The sequence below is a fragment of the Bos indicus x Bos taurus genome, chromosome 22 (assembly GCF_003369695.1).
Source record: "Bos indicus x Bos taurus breed Angus x Brahman F1 hybrid chromosome 22, Bos_hybrid_MaternalHap_v2.0, whole genome shotgun sequence".
Lineage (NCBI taxonomy): Eukaryota > Metazoa > Chordata > Mammalia > Artiodactyla > Bovidae > Bos > Bos indicus x Bos taurus.
Window position 1 is genome coordinate 6,386,887 of NC_040097.1, and position 18,054 is coordinate 6,404,940.

The 18,054-nt window shown below is 54.0% G+C and overlaps 2 protein-coding genes and 1 long non-coding RNA gene across 21 annotated transcripts in view; 2 read left to right on the forward strand and 1 right to left on the reverse strand.

The window, feature by feature from the left end:
- Positions 1-13,624, forward strand: part of ATP2B2 (ATPase plasma membrane Ca2+ transporting 2) — a 380,950-nt gene extending 367,326 nt beyond the window's left edge. For 13 of the 19 annotated variants that reach the window (XM_027522829.1, XM_027522815.1, XM_027522822.1 and 10 more), the window contains one exon: positions 8,466-13,624. In XM_027522829.1, coding sequence (XP_027378630.1) covers positions 8,466-8,777 — 312 coding nt within the window. In that variant the 3' untranslated portion in view covers positions 8,778-13,624. Of the gene's footprint in view, positions 1-1,359; positions 1,536-5,585; positions 5,641-8,465 lie in introns of all 19 variants that reach the window. The other 6 variants (XM_027522826.1, XM_027522831.1, XM_027522832.1 and 3 more) reach the window with 4 other exon arrangements.
- On the reverse strand, positions 5,465-8,407 carry LOC113880544. Its single transcript, XR_003507761.1, has 2 exons — positions 5,941-8,407; positions 5,465-5,599 (listed from the first exon to the last, which is right to left on the reverse strand). It is a non-coding gene; the product is annotated as an uncharacterized LOC113880544 (long non-coding RNA).
- A 2,389-nt stretch (positions 13,625-16,013) lies between the features above and the next one.
- The window catches only part of SEC13 (SEC13 homolog, nuclear pore and COPII coat complex component), a 36,591-nt gene continuing 34,550 nt past the window's right edge, over positions 16,014-18,054 (forward strand). Inside the window, exon 1 of the mRNA XM_027522834.1 lies at positions 16,014-16,145. Coding sequence (XP_027378635.1) covers positions 16,143-16,145 — 3 coding nt within the window. The 5' untranslated portion in view covers positions 16,014-16,142. The remainder of the gene's footprint in view (positions 16,146-18,054) is intronic.

Sequence of the window (18,054 nt, forward strand, 5' to 3'; positions counted from 1 at the left end):
TCCTCCTGGGGGTGGGGGGGTGGGGCGGGTGCTTCAGGCACTCCCCCAGCCCCCACTGGGGCGTTGAGTCAGTTTTGGGGAACAAAGTTCGGTTTTAAAACACACACTGCAAGGACACAGACGTAGAGCACCGGTGCAGGATGTGTGTTCAGCCAAGAGCAGATTTCTTCCCCACAGAACAGAGCCTGCCACCAGGCGACACACACCAAGAAGGTGGGGCCCCCACACTCACAGCATCCCTCTCCCTGGGTCAGCGTTACAGTTCCCAGGGTGCTTTCACAGCCCTGTGTGGTGAAGAACAAAAAGACCCAGAGACCAAGAGTGGGGCAGTCTCCTGCCCAGCCGGCCTGGGAAGGTCATGGCGCCCCATCCCACCCCACACCCTCTGGGAAGCACGTCAGGGGCCCCCAACCTTGGGTGCGCAGCCCCACGTGGCAGACCACTGCATTTCCACCCATTCGCAACACAAACAGATCACCTGGGCTGCCTCACCCTGCACAGGGCGCTGTCCCAAACATCTCCTGGGCCTTTCCAGCCCCCCACCTAGCTTTAGGGGTAACTGACGCTTGGGAGACAGCCCTTTGTGAGCGCTGGGTGCAGGGAGCAGCTTGCAGACCCAGAGCCTCCTGACGGCCAGCATTGTGGGCGCTGGAACTAGCCCTCCCGGTGGCCCCTGGCCACCTCCCCACCCCCCACTGCCCTCGAGGGCTGGCAGCTGCCACACAGAGCCCTGAGACACCCACCTGCTGACACCCAGCCCGGCCGCCAAGCCCTTCAGGAGGATTCCAAGGACTGTAGTTTCTTGAGCAGGCACGAGTCCCGTCCAGCCTGACTCTTTCGGACCACTAAGTGGGTCAGTGCTTTGTCCCTCACAGCTTAGCCCTGCCAGGTAGGTTGGTGGCACTGCCCCTTCTGAAGGACAAGAAACTGCCTCCGGGCAGTGACCTGTCCAAGGGCACCTAGCTCGTACATGACAGAGCAGGTATCTGGGCCAATGTCGGTCCTCCCCGGAGTCCCCTCCTCACCACTCCGGCTCCACGCCTGGTCCCAGGGGCTGAGCACCCCCTCTGCCTGCAAACCCCACGTTTAACATCCCCCAGCCCACCGGCCCCCAGGCCACTAGATCGGTGCTGCTGCCGGGCCCTGGGTCTCCCCGCTGTCCCCGGGCCCCGGAAGCCCAGGTGCCCGACTGAGCAGACGTCTCTCAGAGCCTTGGACGTGTCTGGTATTGTCGTCTTGGTGTAAGTGGCGTGTCGTCTTGCCGTGGCTGCGGCTGTCCTCGTGGCGTGGCGCCTGTCAGTCGTGAAGCTGTCGTGTCCGTTCTCTTTGCAACTTGTCTCATTCTCTCCTCCGTTGCAGATTGAAGTAGTCAATACTTTCAAGAGCGGAGCCTCCTTTCAGGGGGCCCTGCGGAGACAATCCTCCGTCACCAGCCAGAGCCAGGACGTAGCCAATCTCTCTAGCCCTAGTCGCGTGTCGTTGTCCAATGCTCTTTCCTCTCCGACCAGCCTTCCTCCTGCTGCAGCTGGGCGTGAGTGTGACCCCCTTACCGCCTCGGGAGCCGCCACTGCCAGCGCCGCGGGGGGCAGGCGGGCAGGGGCTGGGGGGCAGCCAGCCGCTCATGGTTAGGCCCAGGGAGCTGAGGGGCCCCGGCCATTGAGGAGGAGGGTCCCAGATGATCAGCCGACCACAGCCAGGCACGGGGTGGCAGTCCCTTGGTGGGTCAGAGGCGTCTGGAGTCAGAGTTAGGGGTTATGGACCAGGCCGTTGTGGGGTCGGGAGGGTCATGAGTGGTCAGAAAGTCTGGGTCAGTCAAAGGAGCACCGTCACTCAGGGAGGTTTCAGTGATCGAATGGTCACAGTCCCCCACAGGGTCACGGAGGCCAAGTGGGGATGCAGTCAGCTAAGGGGTATGAGGTATCCCAATCAGTGTAGGGTCAGGAAAAGCCTGGCTTACGAGGGTCAGAGTTGGCCAGCAGATCACAATCTTGCAGTCAAAGTCAGGCCGAGGGTCACTGTGGGTCAAGGGAGAAAAGGCTCTCGGGGTCACGGTCGTCCACAGCGAGACCCACCCAGAGGGCGCACTGGAGGTTAGAGATCACAGTCGGTCAGGGGACCCAGGCCCCCACGGGGATCGCAGCCCGAGGCCCTGTGCCCCGTCGTGCAGACCCTCCATCCTCTGCCCTGTGCCTCTGACAGCCCCGGCTGCCTCGTATACTCTTCTCCCTGCAGCAGGGCTTGGAGCACAGTGAAGGCCTGAGCCCTCCCTGGAAGGGTCAAGGCTCCTGACCCCATTCCCCTTGACCCGGCGGGGTCTTATCTGGGCTGGCTGCCGGCAGGCTTGTGGACCTGGTCCAAGCCTCAGCTTCCTCCTTCCTCATCAAAGGGGCAGCCTAGGACTCTGAACTCCTCCCACGAGCTCATCTCCTTATACCGTGGCTTCCGCCCAAGGTCACTCATCTCTGGCCTTGTCTAGATCTTTCTGAACCCCCTAATGGCCTCGGGCCCCAGAGGGCATGAGAAGATTCTGTTTACCACCTGCCTCCCTTCCCTGGTCTCTAGTCAGCCCCTCCCAAACAATGGGGGAGCTGTAGTCTGGTCCCCTCTCTCCCAGCTGTGTGCTCACTCCCAGCCCTCGGGCTTCTTTCATGAGACTCCAGGCCTCATCTCTTGTAGTTTATAAGGGACCTCTGTCCTCTTCTAAGCACAGAAGACCCAAACACACATCCTCTGCCACCAGGCAAGAAAGGACCATGTGCTGGGTGGGCACGATGCTGCCCGAGCCCTCAGGCAGGAGGCACAAGTCACAGGGCGCTGTTGGTGGTGCGTCCCATGAACCCTTCCGTGGGTACAGTCCCACCAGGTATGTGAGATGACAGGAGGCATGCAGAAACGTGGCAAAACCCTGTACTGGTTCATCAGCATGAAAACACAGCGATGGGGAAACCAGAGGAGCCAAGGTGAAGTGGGGCCGTTTGAGCAGATGGTGCCTGAGCCTCGTTTCCAGGAGGCCTTGTCACCGGAAGTCAGTGCCAGGCTCTCTCTGGGCAGGAGGCACTTTGATCCCACCCTCTTCTCCCTTCACACCAGAGAGGCCCCTCCTCAGCAGGAGGCCCGCACCCATCGGCCTTACTCCCACATCAGCTAAGCCGTGGCCTTGCTCAGCGGTGCCTCCTACCTCCAAGCATGGAGACCAGAAGTGCTCGGGGCTGGACAGCCAGTGGGGAAGAGTCCCTTTCTCTCCGTTCCCACATCCCTCCTGCATCCCTCCAGCTGGTCTGACTCCCAGGAGGTCATCTCCAGGTCCAGTCCTTTGTCCTCCCTGGCTCGGTCTCTTTCTTGAAGCGTGGGGCCCCACTCGTCCTGGCCAGCACAGAGCTCACTGCGCTCCTGGCCACCCCGCAGCCTCTCCCTTGTTCGACCTCACATCTTAGCTCTCACGGTCTCGAGGAAAGAGCGCAGTCGTCTCGAGTCCTTTCTTCTGTTCTTTATAAAACCACTCAGTAAGGCTAGTCCTGGGCCAATTGGTTCTCAACACTCTTCCTTCAGAGAAATGCCCATCTCCACCTGCCTTTCGCTCCCTTTCTCTAAGGCAGCTTCCTTTCAGGCCAAGTTGATCCCTTTATCCCATGAGGTGACCCAGCTTTGGAACAGCATTTGAGAAGGAGCCTACAGGTCTTGCCCATGACCCGTCATTTTCTCAGAGGACCCTAAAGGGGCTTCTTAAGCATGACTCCCTTGCCCAAGCACCATCCTGCATCTCTCCAGGCATCACGCCTCCTTAGGGATCTTGCATTCCTACCTGTGATTGCAGAATCCAGCCTGTGACTCTGGGTCCTACTAGGACCTTTTCTTGGGCATCAGGTCTCCAAAAAGAGCCTGAGCATCCCCCTGCACGAGGGTACTTGTTCCAAAAGGGATCAAAGCCTTTGTGGTCTCAACACACAGATTTGGGTCAACGTAGTCATGACGTGAACTCTAAACATATACCCCTTAGTTTCTCCTTTGCTTGAATAGTTTCTATAGCCATGTCGCCGCCTCTGGTCTCCAGGGACTCCAGGAGCCCTCTGGGTACCAGGCAGTTCCCTCCAGAAGCCCAGAGGCTTTCTTGGCACAGGTTGTGAAGCAGGTGGCCAGGAAGCAGGGCCCCACATGGGGTGGATGGAGACATGGGCTGCCCCTGCCTCCGCCGAGCAGGATCTCCCTCCCAGGACTCTGGGTAAAGGAGGGCTGCCTGCTGAGGCAAAGAACACCTGGGCTTTCTGTACCTTTGTTGCTGTTCAGTCGCTCAGTCGTGTCCGACTCTTTGCGACCCCACGGACTGCAGCACCCCAGGCTTTCCTGTCCTTCACCACCTCCCGGATTTTGCTCAGACTCATGTCCATTGAGTCGGTGACACCATCCAATCTTGGAAGGAGTCCAACCACGGTCCCCTGGGCTATCAGAAGTGACCACAGAGACCTAGGGAAGGGCTGTGTCTGTGAAGCTGACTTCTGGAACACCCCCAGCAAGTCCCATGTCCCTCCCCCAGCACCACTGTGAGACAGAGGGGCCCCAGCAGACAGATGCCCTGCGGTGACCGGAGAGTGTGGTCAGACTGACATTCAAATGATCAGAAGGAGACTCTGGCCCACGACCTCGCTTTCCTCTTCCGATTCACTCAAAAGCGAGTTTTTCTCCTAGAAACTTAATGGCACGCCCCTGATACTTGAGCCTAACCCACCATTTTCCAAAGCACTTGCCCACATCCTCCACTCCACATGTACCTCACAACTGAAATGCAAAGATGGAGGATCTGCCAATACCTCCATTTAAGTGAGCAAGTCTCTGAGGCTCAGAGAAGTGGCCTGACTTGGCCAAGATCACACAGCACGTAAGTGACAAGAGATCTGACTCCAGAGTCCCGCGTTTTCCCCACCACCCACACCACTTGCCAGACAAGCCCACAGAGGTTGAGTTTCCACTGTGGAACCAGTGCCCACGCCCACAGCCACATCCAGTGAAAAGCAGCCAGTGCTCTGGGGGCCAGGGAGCCAGGGAAGCCATTCCTCCTCTTGAGATTTCCATCAGCCTGGCAGCGACTGGGGTGGGGGTGTCCTCCCATCAGCGATCAGGAACAGAGTTAGCGTTCAGCTCTAGGATCTGAGGCCAACCTCCACGGCTCCTCTCTCTCTTACTCCCACAAATTCCTAACCCATCTCAGGCCGTCTTCATATTCAGCAAGTTCGTAGCATGCTCCATGTTCATGAGTGAAGTTCCTGTTCCTTCAAACCAACCAGGCCCAGAGCATCAGACTCCTAACCCCAGACGGGCCACTTTCCCCATGCCTTCCCAGTCTAGAGAGGGCATGCCCCCTCCCAGCCCCCTGCAGATTCCAGGTTCAGAGGACCACTAGGATGAGGAGTCTGTGTCTCTTAGGCGGGATATGGAGAAGGGAAGGAAAGGAAGCCAGAGCTCTCATTAGTATCCTGGTAACTAATTTAGTGCAACTTGGGTTGGCGAGGAAATGGCTTGCTTCTGGTTGGTGGTGGGGGGGAGCCCAGACCTCTCCGCTGTCTGAATATTCCATGTGTTTGTTTCCCTAGAGGGCTAGAGAACCCTGGACACAGAGTTCAGCAAGAGAGAGTGAAATTAAAAGAGGTTGTGAGTCTTTAACCTTGAGCCTGAAATGAATGTGAATCAACCCCAGACTCTTGGCTTCCTTGAAGCCGGGTAAACATTCGAGTATGTCCAACCCACCCCAGACCGGGACCTGTGCATCCCCCTTAGAGCACCCCGCCTCCCCGCCCCGTGTGCTGATGAAACCAAAACACCTGAAGACCCCAGACCCTTCCTCTCTTCCCCCCTCACCCCACGTCCCAGGGCGGCTCACGCCAGCACAGGCCCATCCCCAGGGCAGGCAGGGAAGGGGAGACGGAAGAGCTTTTTTTCTTCCCATACTGTTTTCCATTTCAGCCGCGAGAGATCCGCAGTGGAGACTTGAAACGGCCGTGGCGGGGTGTCCCGGAAAGTCTTGTCCCCACAGTCTTTGTCCAGAGCAGTCCATTCTTTCTGTCGTCTCCATTCCAGGGGGAGGGCGAGGGGCCTGCATCTCATTGTGTGTCGTCCCCTCCGCGTTGTCAGTCACACGACAGGGTCCTGCCACCATCCCCCCTCCTCCACCAGGCGCTCCCCGGCTGCCGTCTCATTGCAGCTCAGCCTCCGAACACTCTGGGCACGGGGCTGAGCAGCTACAGTGGTCATTAGTGTCCCCCTTTTACAGTTGGGAAGACTGAGGCCTACAACATCTTTTTTGTTGTTTTCACTTAACCAAGGGAGTAATGGCCCAGTTATCAGGAGGTCAGAATACTGCATAATCTCTACAGGCCACAGATAGGGTGTCCAGGGAGAAGGACGTCTCTGAACAGCCACATGGCCATCACGGAGGGCCAGTGCTAGCACATGGTGTCTGGCTCTTGCTTAGCACCCAACGCCTTATTGAAAGCAGGATCCCACCAGGCAGATTTCCCCAGAATCCCCAGCCCAACAGCACATAAGAAGGACCAGAGACAGAGGTGGTTTTGAGAAGATGAGGAAGAGTCAGAACTAGTAAGTGATGGCTGGCAGCAGAGGAGAAAAATTTAAAAAAAAAAATCAAAACTTTGGAGTCTTACATAATACCAAGAGGGCTCACTGACAAACTTAAATTCTCTGTGTTCTCTAAATTAGAAGGCAGAGGAGCTTATGATGTGCTTTGCAAAGACTCCTCTCTGCAATAGTCGAGTAAACCCTGAGCTGTGACACTTAAAACCATCAGCCACAGTCATCATGAAAAATCACTTCCATGGACAGGGCTTTCCCGCCACGCACCCCACCAACCTGGGTTTAGTGCCACAAATCCCGGGATTGCGAGGGCCTTCCCACACCCACCCTGTCCGGTCCTCTGCCCCCCACCCCCAGGCCTGTGATGTGGGGCAGGAAGGCCGAGCTCTCCGGGTCAGCACCCCTACCTCCTCTGCTGAGGGTCTGCTCCCCCGAGGCATCATCGATGCCTGTTTTTCCCTCCGCCTGCTGGCTCTGCTCTGAGTGGGGGCTGGGAAGAGAGGAGGAGGCGCTTTTGTCCCTTGGCCCCTCACTATGGCAGGCAGGGCTCCCCTCCCAGGAGTTCAGGGACGGGACCCTCTCTTCAAAGCGAGGGTTCCGTTCCTGTGCCCTCTGTGAGGCGGGACGGGGCGGCCAGCCTGGTGGCGTGGGTCGCCTGCAGTCAAGGCGCCAGAAGTGGGAGAGCCGAGACGCAGACTCGGGCCTTCCTGACTCCGTGTCCACTGTTCTGTCTGCTGGTCCGGACGCCTCCGTGTCCGGCCTCCTTCCGTTCAGCAGGGAACCCAGCTTCCAACTGAGACCCAGACAATAAAAGATCTTGGCTGTTCTGTGGCTTAGTTCCGAACCCTCTTAGCATCCTACCCAGGGGCTGAGTCGGCCCCTCTGATTCTGGCCTCATTTTGGGGTTTTGTGTTTTCAAAGCACAAATAAAGAAAGAGGGGAAAAAAAAAAAAAAAACCAGGAAATCAGGGACCCCAAAGCCAACTCCAATGACTGGCCAGAGCTTTGAGTCTATACTCGAGTGTTTACCTCCCAAATGCATGAAGGAAAGAAGCGTTGGGTACAAACGACCTCCGTTCACATTGTGCAGGCTTCCAAGTGTAGCCGTGTGTCCGTCTGTGTGTGCCGTGTGGTTCCCGTCCCCCCACCGCAGCATGCTCCCGAGCCCCGAATGTCATCGGCCGCCGGCTCCTCCGCGCTTTCTGGCTGCCTCTGCTGCACCCCAGAAAGCCCTGAGTTGGCTTCGGTTTGCTTTGCTGCTTTGGTTCGATGTCCCCTTCTCTGTTTGGCCCTCATGTGTCCCCCCTCTCATCCCGGCTCACCCAGCCATCTCTCCTCTCTGTTCCTTTTGTGTGTGTGACGCGTTATCTGTTCCATGTCGTGTGGTTCCTTAACGGTGTGTGGTTTTTCTAAGATGAATTCTTCTTCTTTTTTTTTTTTTTTTTTTAACAAATAGCCTCTCCTTCTTCCTCCTTGATTCCCACCTGGCCCCGCTACCCTTCTGCATGGTCGAAGCTCTGCTTTCCAGTTAACAAGGCTCAGTCTCTCACTAGGTCTGGGTGCCCACTGGAGTGGACTAAGCTTCCTCTAACCACTGTTCCCCATCGTCTCTACGGCGGGGCTTCCTTCCTTCTGTGCTAATACTGTAGTCTGTCCCCAAACCGATCAATTAAAATCAAACAAACAAAAAAGACCTCTCGGATGCACATAACCTGAGCCCCCTCCCTCCTCCATTCTTCCGGCTCCGTCCCGTGGATTCCAGCCGCCCGCTGTGCCCCGCCCCCTCTTCCTCCCCACCCCACTCCCCTGAGCCCACCCCCGACCCCCAGAGCTTGACCACCGCCCGCCCGGTGGTGCGCCTCACCCCCGCCCTTCCCTTGCAGATCCGCGTCGTGAAGGCGTTTCGTAGCTCTCTCTATGAAGGTCTAGAAAAGCCTGAGTCTCGAACCTCCATCCATAACTTCATGGCTCATCCTGAGTTCCGGATCGAAGATTCGCAGCCCCACATCCCCCTCATCGACGACACCGACCTGGAAGAAGATGCCGCGCTCAAGCAGAACTCGAGCCCGCCCTCGTCGCTCAACAAAAACAACAGCGCCATCGACAGCGGGATCAACCTGACGACCGACACAAGCAAATCAGCTACCTCTTCAAGTCCAGGGAGCCCCATCCACAGCCTGGAGACGTCGCTTTAGCTGAGGAACCCCCCCCCCCAACCCCGCCGCCACACCACACCCACCCCCTACCCGGGCAGCCACCCATCCAGGCACCTGACTGACCCAAGCAGCAGCGAGCAACAGCAGGAAAAAAAAACAAAAACCAACAAAAAAATACTGGCGAGAACACCGATTCCACCCAGCAGACCCTTTTTTTTTCTGGCTGCGATGCTGTTTGAACTCTTTTTCACCTTGAGGCGAGGGCGGGATCTCGTGGGGAGCGGGGCTTAAGGGAGTGAGCGGGGGTTTTCCCAGAACTAGCCCTTCCTGGCTCCCGCCTGACATGGACCAACCATGCCCCCTGCCCAGCGCCAGCCACATCCCTGCATGAATGTACTGCATACTTCCGGTCCTCCCCTGGTTTGGTTTTTGGGGGGTTGGGGAGGGGTTTTGTTTTGTTTTGTTTTGTTTCTTTTCTTAGGCGGGAACTGCAAAACAGACTCTTTTCTGAGACTATTTATCCAATCCACTGGTCTGTGAAGTTTTTGAGATGCTTGCATAGCATGGTCTCAGTTGTACAGGTTAATTTCACAACTTTTTGAAATTGCAGAGCTTAACTCGCCTGGTAAATTTGCACCAATGGAACCGAAGAACTTCAGACACTCACAAGGTTATATCCATTTCTTTGTATCTATATCAACGTATACTTCTCTGAGACTGTATGCGTCCATATAGATAGGTAGATATATATATATATAAATATATATACATGGATATATAAAATTTTTTTGCCGGCATGTTGCCTTGTTTCCGCTTAAATTGCTCTATTTTAACTTATTTATGTCCTAAAAGAAGAATGTAATTTGTTTACAAACCTGTAGATAACGTCTTCGGCTATTTGTATGGTTTAAGAACACTGGGGGCTGAGATGCTGTAAAAACAGCTCAGCCTGGCAGACACCTCCCTGGATTGCACCCCTCGATGTTTTACGATAGCCATGCTCTGATTTTCTTTTGCCTGCTATTTCCGTTCGATAATGTCACTACCGTGGGAGGCAGGAGTCAAGTGTGAGCGGGTATCCATCCCGAGGGGTCCATCAGCGCGCTCGGTAGACACGGGGAGGCGGAGAGAAGTCCTCGTGGGCTCCACGCACTGATGGCCCGCCGGCCGCAGGGCCGCGGGGTCCTCAAGCACTGAGTGAAGACTTCCTCTCAATGAAACTCACTTGAGTTTACTGAGAGCACTTGCGACAGAGGTTCTCTCTGGCGCTGTCTGTGCAGAGACTGAGGTAGTGCGGCAATATTATAAATGCTGTTGTGTTGATTTTCTTTTCAGTTAGTAATTTAGAGGCTTATTTCCTCATAGATTGCAGCAAATGTGCTGATGGCCGATTGGATGAGGATCTTAAGGCTTGCTGCTTTTATTTTTATTTTTGAAGAAGAATAGCCTTTTGCTCTGCACTACTTAGATCCGAAAGAACCTTATGATGTGTATATTGAGATGTATTCAGTGTGATTTTTTTTAAACCAAATCGTCTTCCTGTAGTCACAATATATACTGTAGCCTTTGAACAGCAAGTCTTGCTTTCCCAGACAGAAAGCCATTCTGAAACCCTGCAGTATCACAGGTGAGAAAAGGTGGTTATTTCTCCCCCGCCCCTGAGACAATAACAGCACTAGTAATCCCACTTAATAAGAGCTTATTTAATTGTATGTCAGCCTCTTAACTGCTAAGCACTTTGTGGGTATCAGCTTTTTTCATAAAAGAACTTTTGTATTGAATACAAAGTTTGCTTTGAGACTTTTCAGCATACGATCTTTTTCCATAAACTTGTACAGTGCAAAAGACATTTTGAATACCATGACCGATGATGTCCCATGCTTCAAGGAAAACCAAAACGCTTCCCGCCTCGCTTGCAAAATGCATTCTTCATACTGACCCTTCCCACGGTTGCTCTGTGTCAGCCCGGGCCCTTCCCTTCTCCAGGCCCAGAGAATTCTTCCACAAACAAGATTGAGAGCCACTCGGGAAAAGAGCCGTAGTCAGCTGGGAGGGCATGTGTCTGGACGGCTGTGGAGAAACCCGAGGGTTTGGGATCCCAAGACAGCCCATCCCACCTAGCAAGACCTTCCTGGAAGGAGGACCTTTTTTGAGCAAGAGCATCTCCTGAATGTCGAGAAGCAGCATCTCTGAATGTAGCCAGCAGAGGGAACTGCGTCCCCTGAAGGGGTGACCAGCCCTCAGACGTGTTTATTGGATTCCAAGACCAACACCGCCCACACCGCCCACTGCTCTCCTTCGAGAAAGACCTGCTCCTGTAGAACCTGGGGCAGCTTTGGAACGTGGTGTGTTTTTTTCGTCTCTGTTGTTTTTTGTAGTTTCCTTTTTTGAGGTTCTCCATCTCCCCCTGTGTTCCCACCGTGTGTCCATGACCTCATTCCATGACGCCAGGAAAGCCCGGCTTGCACATGAGGCCTCCTGCTCATTTTCAGCCAGGACGCAAGGGAAGCAGGAGGGGTCTCCCAGAGCGGGGCTCAGCTCCAGGGAGAATAGGGAGCCATGGAAGTTAGACTGCCCCCATGTCGGTGCTGGTCTTTTCTTGTCAGGAATGATGGATGCCCACACACACATACACACTCATACCCTCACCCTCACACTTGCACCCACACACAGAGGAAATGACTGGTTTGTCAGAACTCACTGTAGTACATAAAGCTTGCACTCGGCGTCCTATATCTAGCAGCATGGGGTACGTTTGGCAGTTCACCCCATTAGGGGGTAAATAATTTATGACCATTCATCTGTTTTTATGAATTTTTTTAATCTAGACAATAATTGTAAATAAAGAACTCACCATCTCTGTTCATTTAATACTATGCAATGGTGATGCTTTCGATTGCTGACTCTTCCTACTCCTGCAGTGTGGTTCTGAAATGTCTGTGGTCTTAAAAAAAAAAAAGGCAAAAAACAACATCAAACAGAACACAGTGACTATACACTCTGTAATATATACTTTTTTTTTAACTGGTCAGGGACTGCACCATCCTCTTAGATTCCTGTCTGCTCTCTGGACAGGTTCCAGAAGGAGGTAGCAGACTCGGTTCTGAGGTCTAAGCTCACCAATTTGTCTACCCCTCCACAGGTGAGGGACGAGCAGGGGGCCCATTCAGTGAGCCACCCACCTTTGGAGGTGGACAGGGAGGAAACTGAAGACTTTCCTTCCTAACTCAGCAGCAGCCTGGGTTGCTCCCACCAGCCCCCACCCCCCGTCCCATGGCCCCTTGTGCCCATGTCCCAACCAGAGCAGACAGCGGACAAGAAAGAGGGATCCCTGCTTCTGAGCACAGACCAACGGCGGTGACTACGGTGGGGCGAGGATCCTGGGCCTGTCTCAGCCCAGGCAGCCCAGTGATTGAACAGCCACCCTTCTACCACATTGAAATCGCCCCTTTCCCACACGCTGGCAGCTTAGAGAGACTTGCGTCTATTTCTAGAATTTCCCCTCTGTTTCCTCATCAGGGTGTCTCATCTGACCAGCCACCTAGTTTTGATTATTGTCACTTTATATGATGTTTTTATTATGTGGTGGGACAAATACCCTTCGTGCTTTTTTTTTTTTTAAGCAAAATTTCCTGGTTATTCTCTCACGTCTATTCTTCCAAGTAAATTTAAAATGTTGCCAAGTCCTGCATCCTTCTGCCCTCCTCTCACCCCAAATATTGGGCCCTTTCATCACAGGTGCAAATGTCATGCTGCCATTGTAAGCACTGTCCACTCCGGCTCACTAAATAGCCCTTTAAGGAGAAATAAGAAGGGCATCCTAGCTCTTGAGGGAAGCCTGATACTCCTCCCATCATCTCACCTGTCCCCTGAGCCAGGGTGTTGTCAGGAGAGGCCACTGAGCCCCCACCCAATATCAGTGTGGGCCCCCAAATCACCCACCTTGCCTGTGATGGGGTGGACCCTCCATCCGCCCCAGTCCAGGTGAGATAGAAGGTTCTCTCCCAGACTCAGAGCTACCAGAACGTGTACCCCACTTGCCAATTCTCCTCATGGAGAAATGTTTATTCCTGGCTCCTTTTCCTGAGCTGTTTTTGTGGGGAGGGGGTCACCCCTTGCTCTTTATTGACAGTTTTCAGCAGGTCCGTGATAGGTCCTCCGGGATGTAGCCGTTTCTTGCCTGGACCGTCTCACCACCCTGACTCCCCCTAGTGGTTCTTGCTCTACTTGCAGGAGGCTGTCAAATAAGTACACTGTGACATGCCTCCCAGCCCCCGACTCTCTCCAAGGGGCCCCAAGATCCCACCATTAGAAGGTGTGGGGAGAGGATGGGACGGGCTGCATTTCTCTGAAGGTTTTTGGGTCCTCCAGAGCCAAGGCCAAAATCAAACAATAGCGGAAAATCCCCAGGTCTTTCTCAAGTCCCAAAGCGAGCTCTCCTGATTTTGACATAAAGATCCTGTCTGCCCAAGTAGGGGAGGGGGAATCCCAAGCCCTGGGCATCAGCCATCACCCCCTCCAATGAAAACAAGATATTTAAGGCTGCTTTGGGACCGCCCATCTCGGCTCCCCCAAGTCTTGTAACGCCTGTGGTGCTCTCCCTCCCGACCTTTCCTCTCGGGAGGGTCGGTCGCCACACTTTGCTAACTCTTGTGTGCACATATTTTATACCAGAGTAAGCAAGGAAATGGTGCCGCCTCCAGCTTCCTGAGCTGCCCGGGCTCTGGGGGGCTCTGGGACAATCGGGGCTGGGAAGTGACTGTGCTCTTATTGTACACTCTCGATTTCTCTGTATCTCTGGCTTGTGCTCTTTGTAACTAATGGGATTTGTCTGCCTTTTCAACACTATACTGAGCAATAACAATAAATGCACACGTGGAAATGTAGACACAGTACACATCACAAGGCCTTTTTCCGCGGGATGGCTGGGTCCCCGCCCTCCGTGGACTTGAACTCAGAGGGAAACTGAGTGCCTGGAAGGGAAAGGCAGTTTGCCTGAGGGTGCACAGGGCCGGGGCAGTCTCTCTCCTTCCACTGAGTCACGCCTTCCTGTACCATTTGAGGGAGGCAAGTTCAGTGTTCCGTGAGTCATTAAACCTCCATGAGGAATAGCTGACAAGCCCAGACGGCCAGACTTTTGGGGGAGGAGACCTCGGGAGGACAAAGAGGTCGAGATTCAGGTTCTAGGGGCACCAAGGAAGGAAAGCGAACAGTGGCCTGACTTGGGGTCTGGGATTAACCAGAGGGAGGTGATGGGAGATATGGACAAAGGATGTAGGTATCATCCCCTCCTGGGGACAGGGGGATGCAGAAGGGAGCCTGGCTCACTAAGAGTCTGAGCTTTGCACACCTCTGGTGAACATTAGCAAAGAACAGGAACGTGCCCAGGTCAAGAGACAGTCCAGTGTTGGTTCAAAAGCTGAGGGTGCCACGTGCACACACACGCACACACAATCCCAGCTCTTCTCAGGGGACTCCCAGAACAAGCACCACAGGCCCAGTCAGCTTCCAAACCCAAACCCAGTTTCGCATCCAAAGTCCATTTACTCCCAGCATCAACCTTGTAGAGAAGGTTTTATGACAGTTTCCACCTAACAGAAGAAGAGACAGCAGTTCAGAGAGGTGAAGGGTGTGCCCACCTAGTAAGCAGGAGATACAGTATTGATACCTGGCAATCTTGATGCCAGGGTCGGCACTCAAAACTTCAGTTCCACCAGCAAATACCTTAATGAATAGGATACAGTTGCACCGTTTCTCCCAAATCCTCAGTCTCTCCAACTGCAGTGCCAACACTAGGGAGTTCCTTATGCCCCATGCATTGCGTTTATATCTGGTGTGTCATTGTCCTCATCTTATACTCAAGGAAAGTCGGGCTCAGAAAGAAGCGACATGATTTTATCGCTCAGAGAATCATCTACAGATCTAAGATCAGGGCCTGTCCCTGGAACAACAGGAGACCCAAGAGCCCCTCCCCCTTTGCTCCCTGCAACATTTTTTTTCCATCATAAACACCAGTCCTCAAACCTCTGGAATATTTTCCCATTAGAGGGAAATTGGAGGTCTTGAAAGCTGGGGTGGGAGTGGAGTGTGAGTTGCAATCTGCAGGTCCAGCCCTGAGTTCTGTAAGACCCCACTCTCCGGCCCCCTCTCCCAGCTCCTTGATGGCCTGTCACACTCTCTGGGTCTTAACATTATCCCTCCAGCAGGAACCATCTTCTGCTAGGACACTTCCCTCCAGTTTCAAGAGAGGAAACAGGGATTCTGACTCATCCAAGGGGAGTCTAGGTTCCATCCTGGGTCACTGAAGTTCTAAAAAGCCATGAGAAGCTCAGGGTTGCCAGACCATGTGAGGCTGAGGGCAACCCCCACCAGGGGCTCTGTCCAGCTACAGCATTCTCGCTGTGCAGGTGAGAAGCCAGGGACCTAAGGGTTGGGGAAACTGGCGATTGGGTCCTGGGCTCTAGCTGTAGGAGTCGAGCTGAGATCCCTCCTTGCCTGGGGCATCTAGCCGGTGGGCCAGATTCACAGGGTCCCAGAGCCGTGATGGAAAAGGCAGTTTCGGAGGCATGGATCCTCCGGCTTGCAGAGGGCAGGAAGAGAGACAGGCTCAGCTCCTGGCAAGGGGCTTATTTGCTAGGCTTCTTTGCCCCTGGTCCCAGCTTGGGTCCTGAGGAGACACGAACAAGGAAGAACAAGGACCATTCTGGCCACTACCCCCAAATTAATCATCCTAAAATGTTCATTGTAAGGCCCGTCGCACCCAGAACCGCAGAAACGTTCCTTACTGCTAAGTCGCTTCAGTCGTGTCCGACTCTGTGCGACCCCATAGACGGCAGCCCACCAGGCTCCCCCGTCCCTGGGATTCTCCAGCCAAGAACACTGGAGTGGGTTGCCATTTCCTTCTCCAATGCGTGAAAGTGAAAAGTGAAAGTGAAAGTCAAAGTGAAGTCGTTTCCGACTCTTAGCGACCCCATGGACTGCTGCCTACCAGGCGCCTCTGTCCATGGATTTTCCAGACAAGAGTACTGGAGTCGGGTGCCATTGCCTTCTCCAGAAACGTTCCTTAGGAGTCCCTTTTTTTCCTGTGTGAGATCTCAGGAAAAGGGAAGGGTTGGGTCGCGAGGGAAGACGGGCTAAAGCTTCAGATTACAAGTCCCGGGTCTGGGTCGCCATGGAAACGAGAGTCCCACCCCGCTCTGGTCTCGCGCGCTACGCACGGAGAAGGGGAGGAGCCGTGGCGCTCAGAAGAGGACGGAACGTTTGTGCGAGTGGAGCTTGCTGCTGCCCGGAGGCTCCGCGTCGGGACCCGACGGGCTTCCAGCCCGACACCGGAAGTGAGCTGTTCCGAAGCGACGCCGGGTCTTGCCACGTCTGAGTCCTGAAGTCGCTGCTGCTGCTACAACCATGGTAAGTGTTGGGGTCGGGGTCGCGGCCCTCCCGGGTCCTCGCCGCGCTGAAGTTCAAGCCCCATTCTGGGGCCGTACAGTTCTCCCGCACCGCTTCGGATTTGAAGTGGGGTGGCTCTGGGGGGTGGTCAGAGGGAGGCCGCGAACCTCTCAGAACTCTGCGGACAGCCTAGCTGCCGCGTCTCCTGCTCCTTCTTTTCCTTCTCCTCCCGCAACAATTGAAAACAAAATCCTAAACACCGTAGGAGCCGCTGTATTCTGAGCCCTTAGCGGGTTCCAAGCGTTGTTCCTAATCTCAGCCTGCCCACAGCCCCGTGCAGTCGATTCAGTTAAGCCAGTGTTCTCGGGGAAATGTCTGTGCCTAGGTTTTTGAGGAAAGCTGGGTGAGCCCACAAGTCAGGACGCTGGGTTTGGTCCTTGCTCTGCAGGAGACTGGGTTTTAAGTTTCTTGGGGTTTTTTCTTGGCCTCTTACTGAGTAGGTACTGAGTAGAGTTGGGGTCCTTATGCCGTGACATTCAGCTTTTTTTAAAACTGAGTTTTTAACTCAGCAGTTCTGAAGAGGTGAATTATTTTGAGGGCTGTCTTTTACTACCCAGTGAAGACCAGACAACTTGAGGTGCTCGGAAGGATGAACTTTTTTTTTAAGTAGCTTAAAAAAAAAAAAAAAAAAAAACACCACGCACTTATTCATCAGTCCTGGTTGGTGACAGAAAGTGGGTTCAAAATAAAGGCTGGTAATCTGCAGGGTCCTCTGATGAACTAGTATGAAACTACCAGGAAGTTATCTTCTTGTGTACTCAGCATCGGGCCATTAACTTAGGCAACTGGATGTGACGCCTGGATAGGCACCCTAGTGGGGTGGAAAGCTTTGTGGGGTAGGCATTACTAATAGCAGGTGGGGGCTCTTCTCCCAGCGCCACTTTTGACTAGCCCTGGAGCAGGTGTTTTCCTTTCTCTGGGCTTCATATCCTCAGTCAGCTCCTGTGAACTCTGCCCTTTGGCTTTCCTAGTGCACACATGAAAGCACTTTATAGCCCAGGCAGCTTGCTGCAGGTATGCTTCTCTTTCTCTTCCTTTCTTGCCTTTGCGGATCGTGGGGGCCTGCTTTGCCGGGCGTCTAGGCTTTGATGAGAGAAATTGCGTTTGCTTGATGCGCCCCTTTTGCACTGCTTTGCAACCATCCTCTCCCGGCGTTCTCCTTTCTGAAAAGTCGGGTCAGGTTTTAAACCTGCAGGACTCGTGCTGGGAAAAGAAATGGGGGAGATGGTAAGAAGAGTATCGTTTCCAGTCTGAAACCTCCTTTTCAGTCTCTCTTCTATCCCAAGAGTTTTGAGAGACTAGTGGTGGAACATAGTCAAATTGTCCATTTTTGTTCATTGACTTATTCATTCAGCAGATAGTCACTGAGTTCCTTCTGGTTGCAAAACACTGCTGGGTGATGTGAGAGGATGCAGAACTGTCGATGACACCAGCCCTGGCTCTGGGGAGCTCGCCTTCTAGTTGGGAGAAGGAAGCGTCTGAAGTGTAGACATTCAGCGTTGATATTCAGAGGAGTCTGGCCAGTCAGGACATCTGGGAATCTTCAAGCCCCGGTGTTGGGGGCGGGGTGTGGTCATAATTTGAGCTGAGCCTCAGAGAATGGATATGAAGGTGTGGTAACTGTACTCCAGCCAGCCCTGCGAACTGGACTCTGTCACAGGTGGTGAACCAGGGAGCAGCCTCAAGAGAATCAATTGAATCAGTCAATCAAAGTCTTCAGGTGAAAATCCTGTTATGCAGAAAACTGCCTGGAACATCAGAGGCTCTGTCCTTGAGGAAGGCTGCTCCATAGTCCAGCTGTAGCCCCTCGGAGTCCCTCTTCACCCCCACACGTAGCCAGGATCTCCTGTGCCACTACCCCCATCTTTGC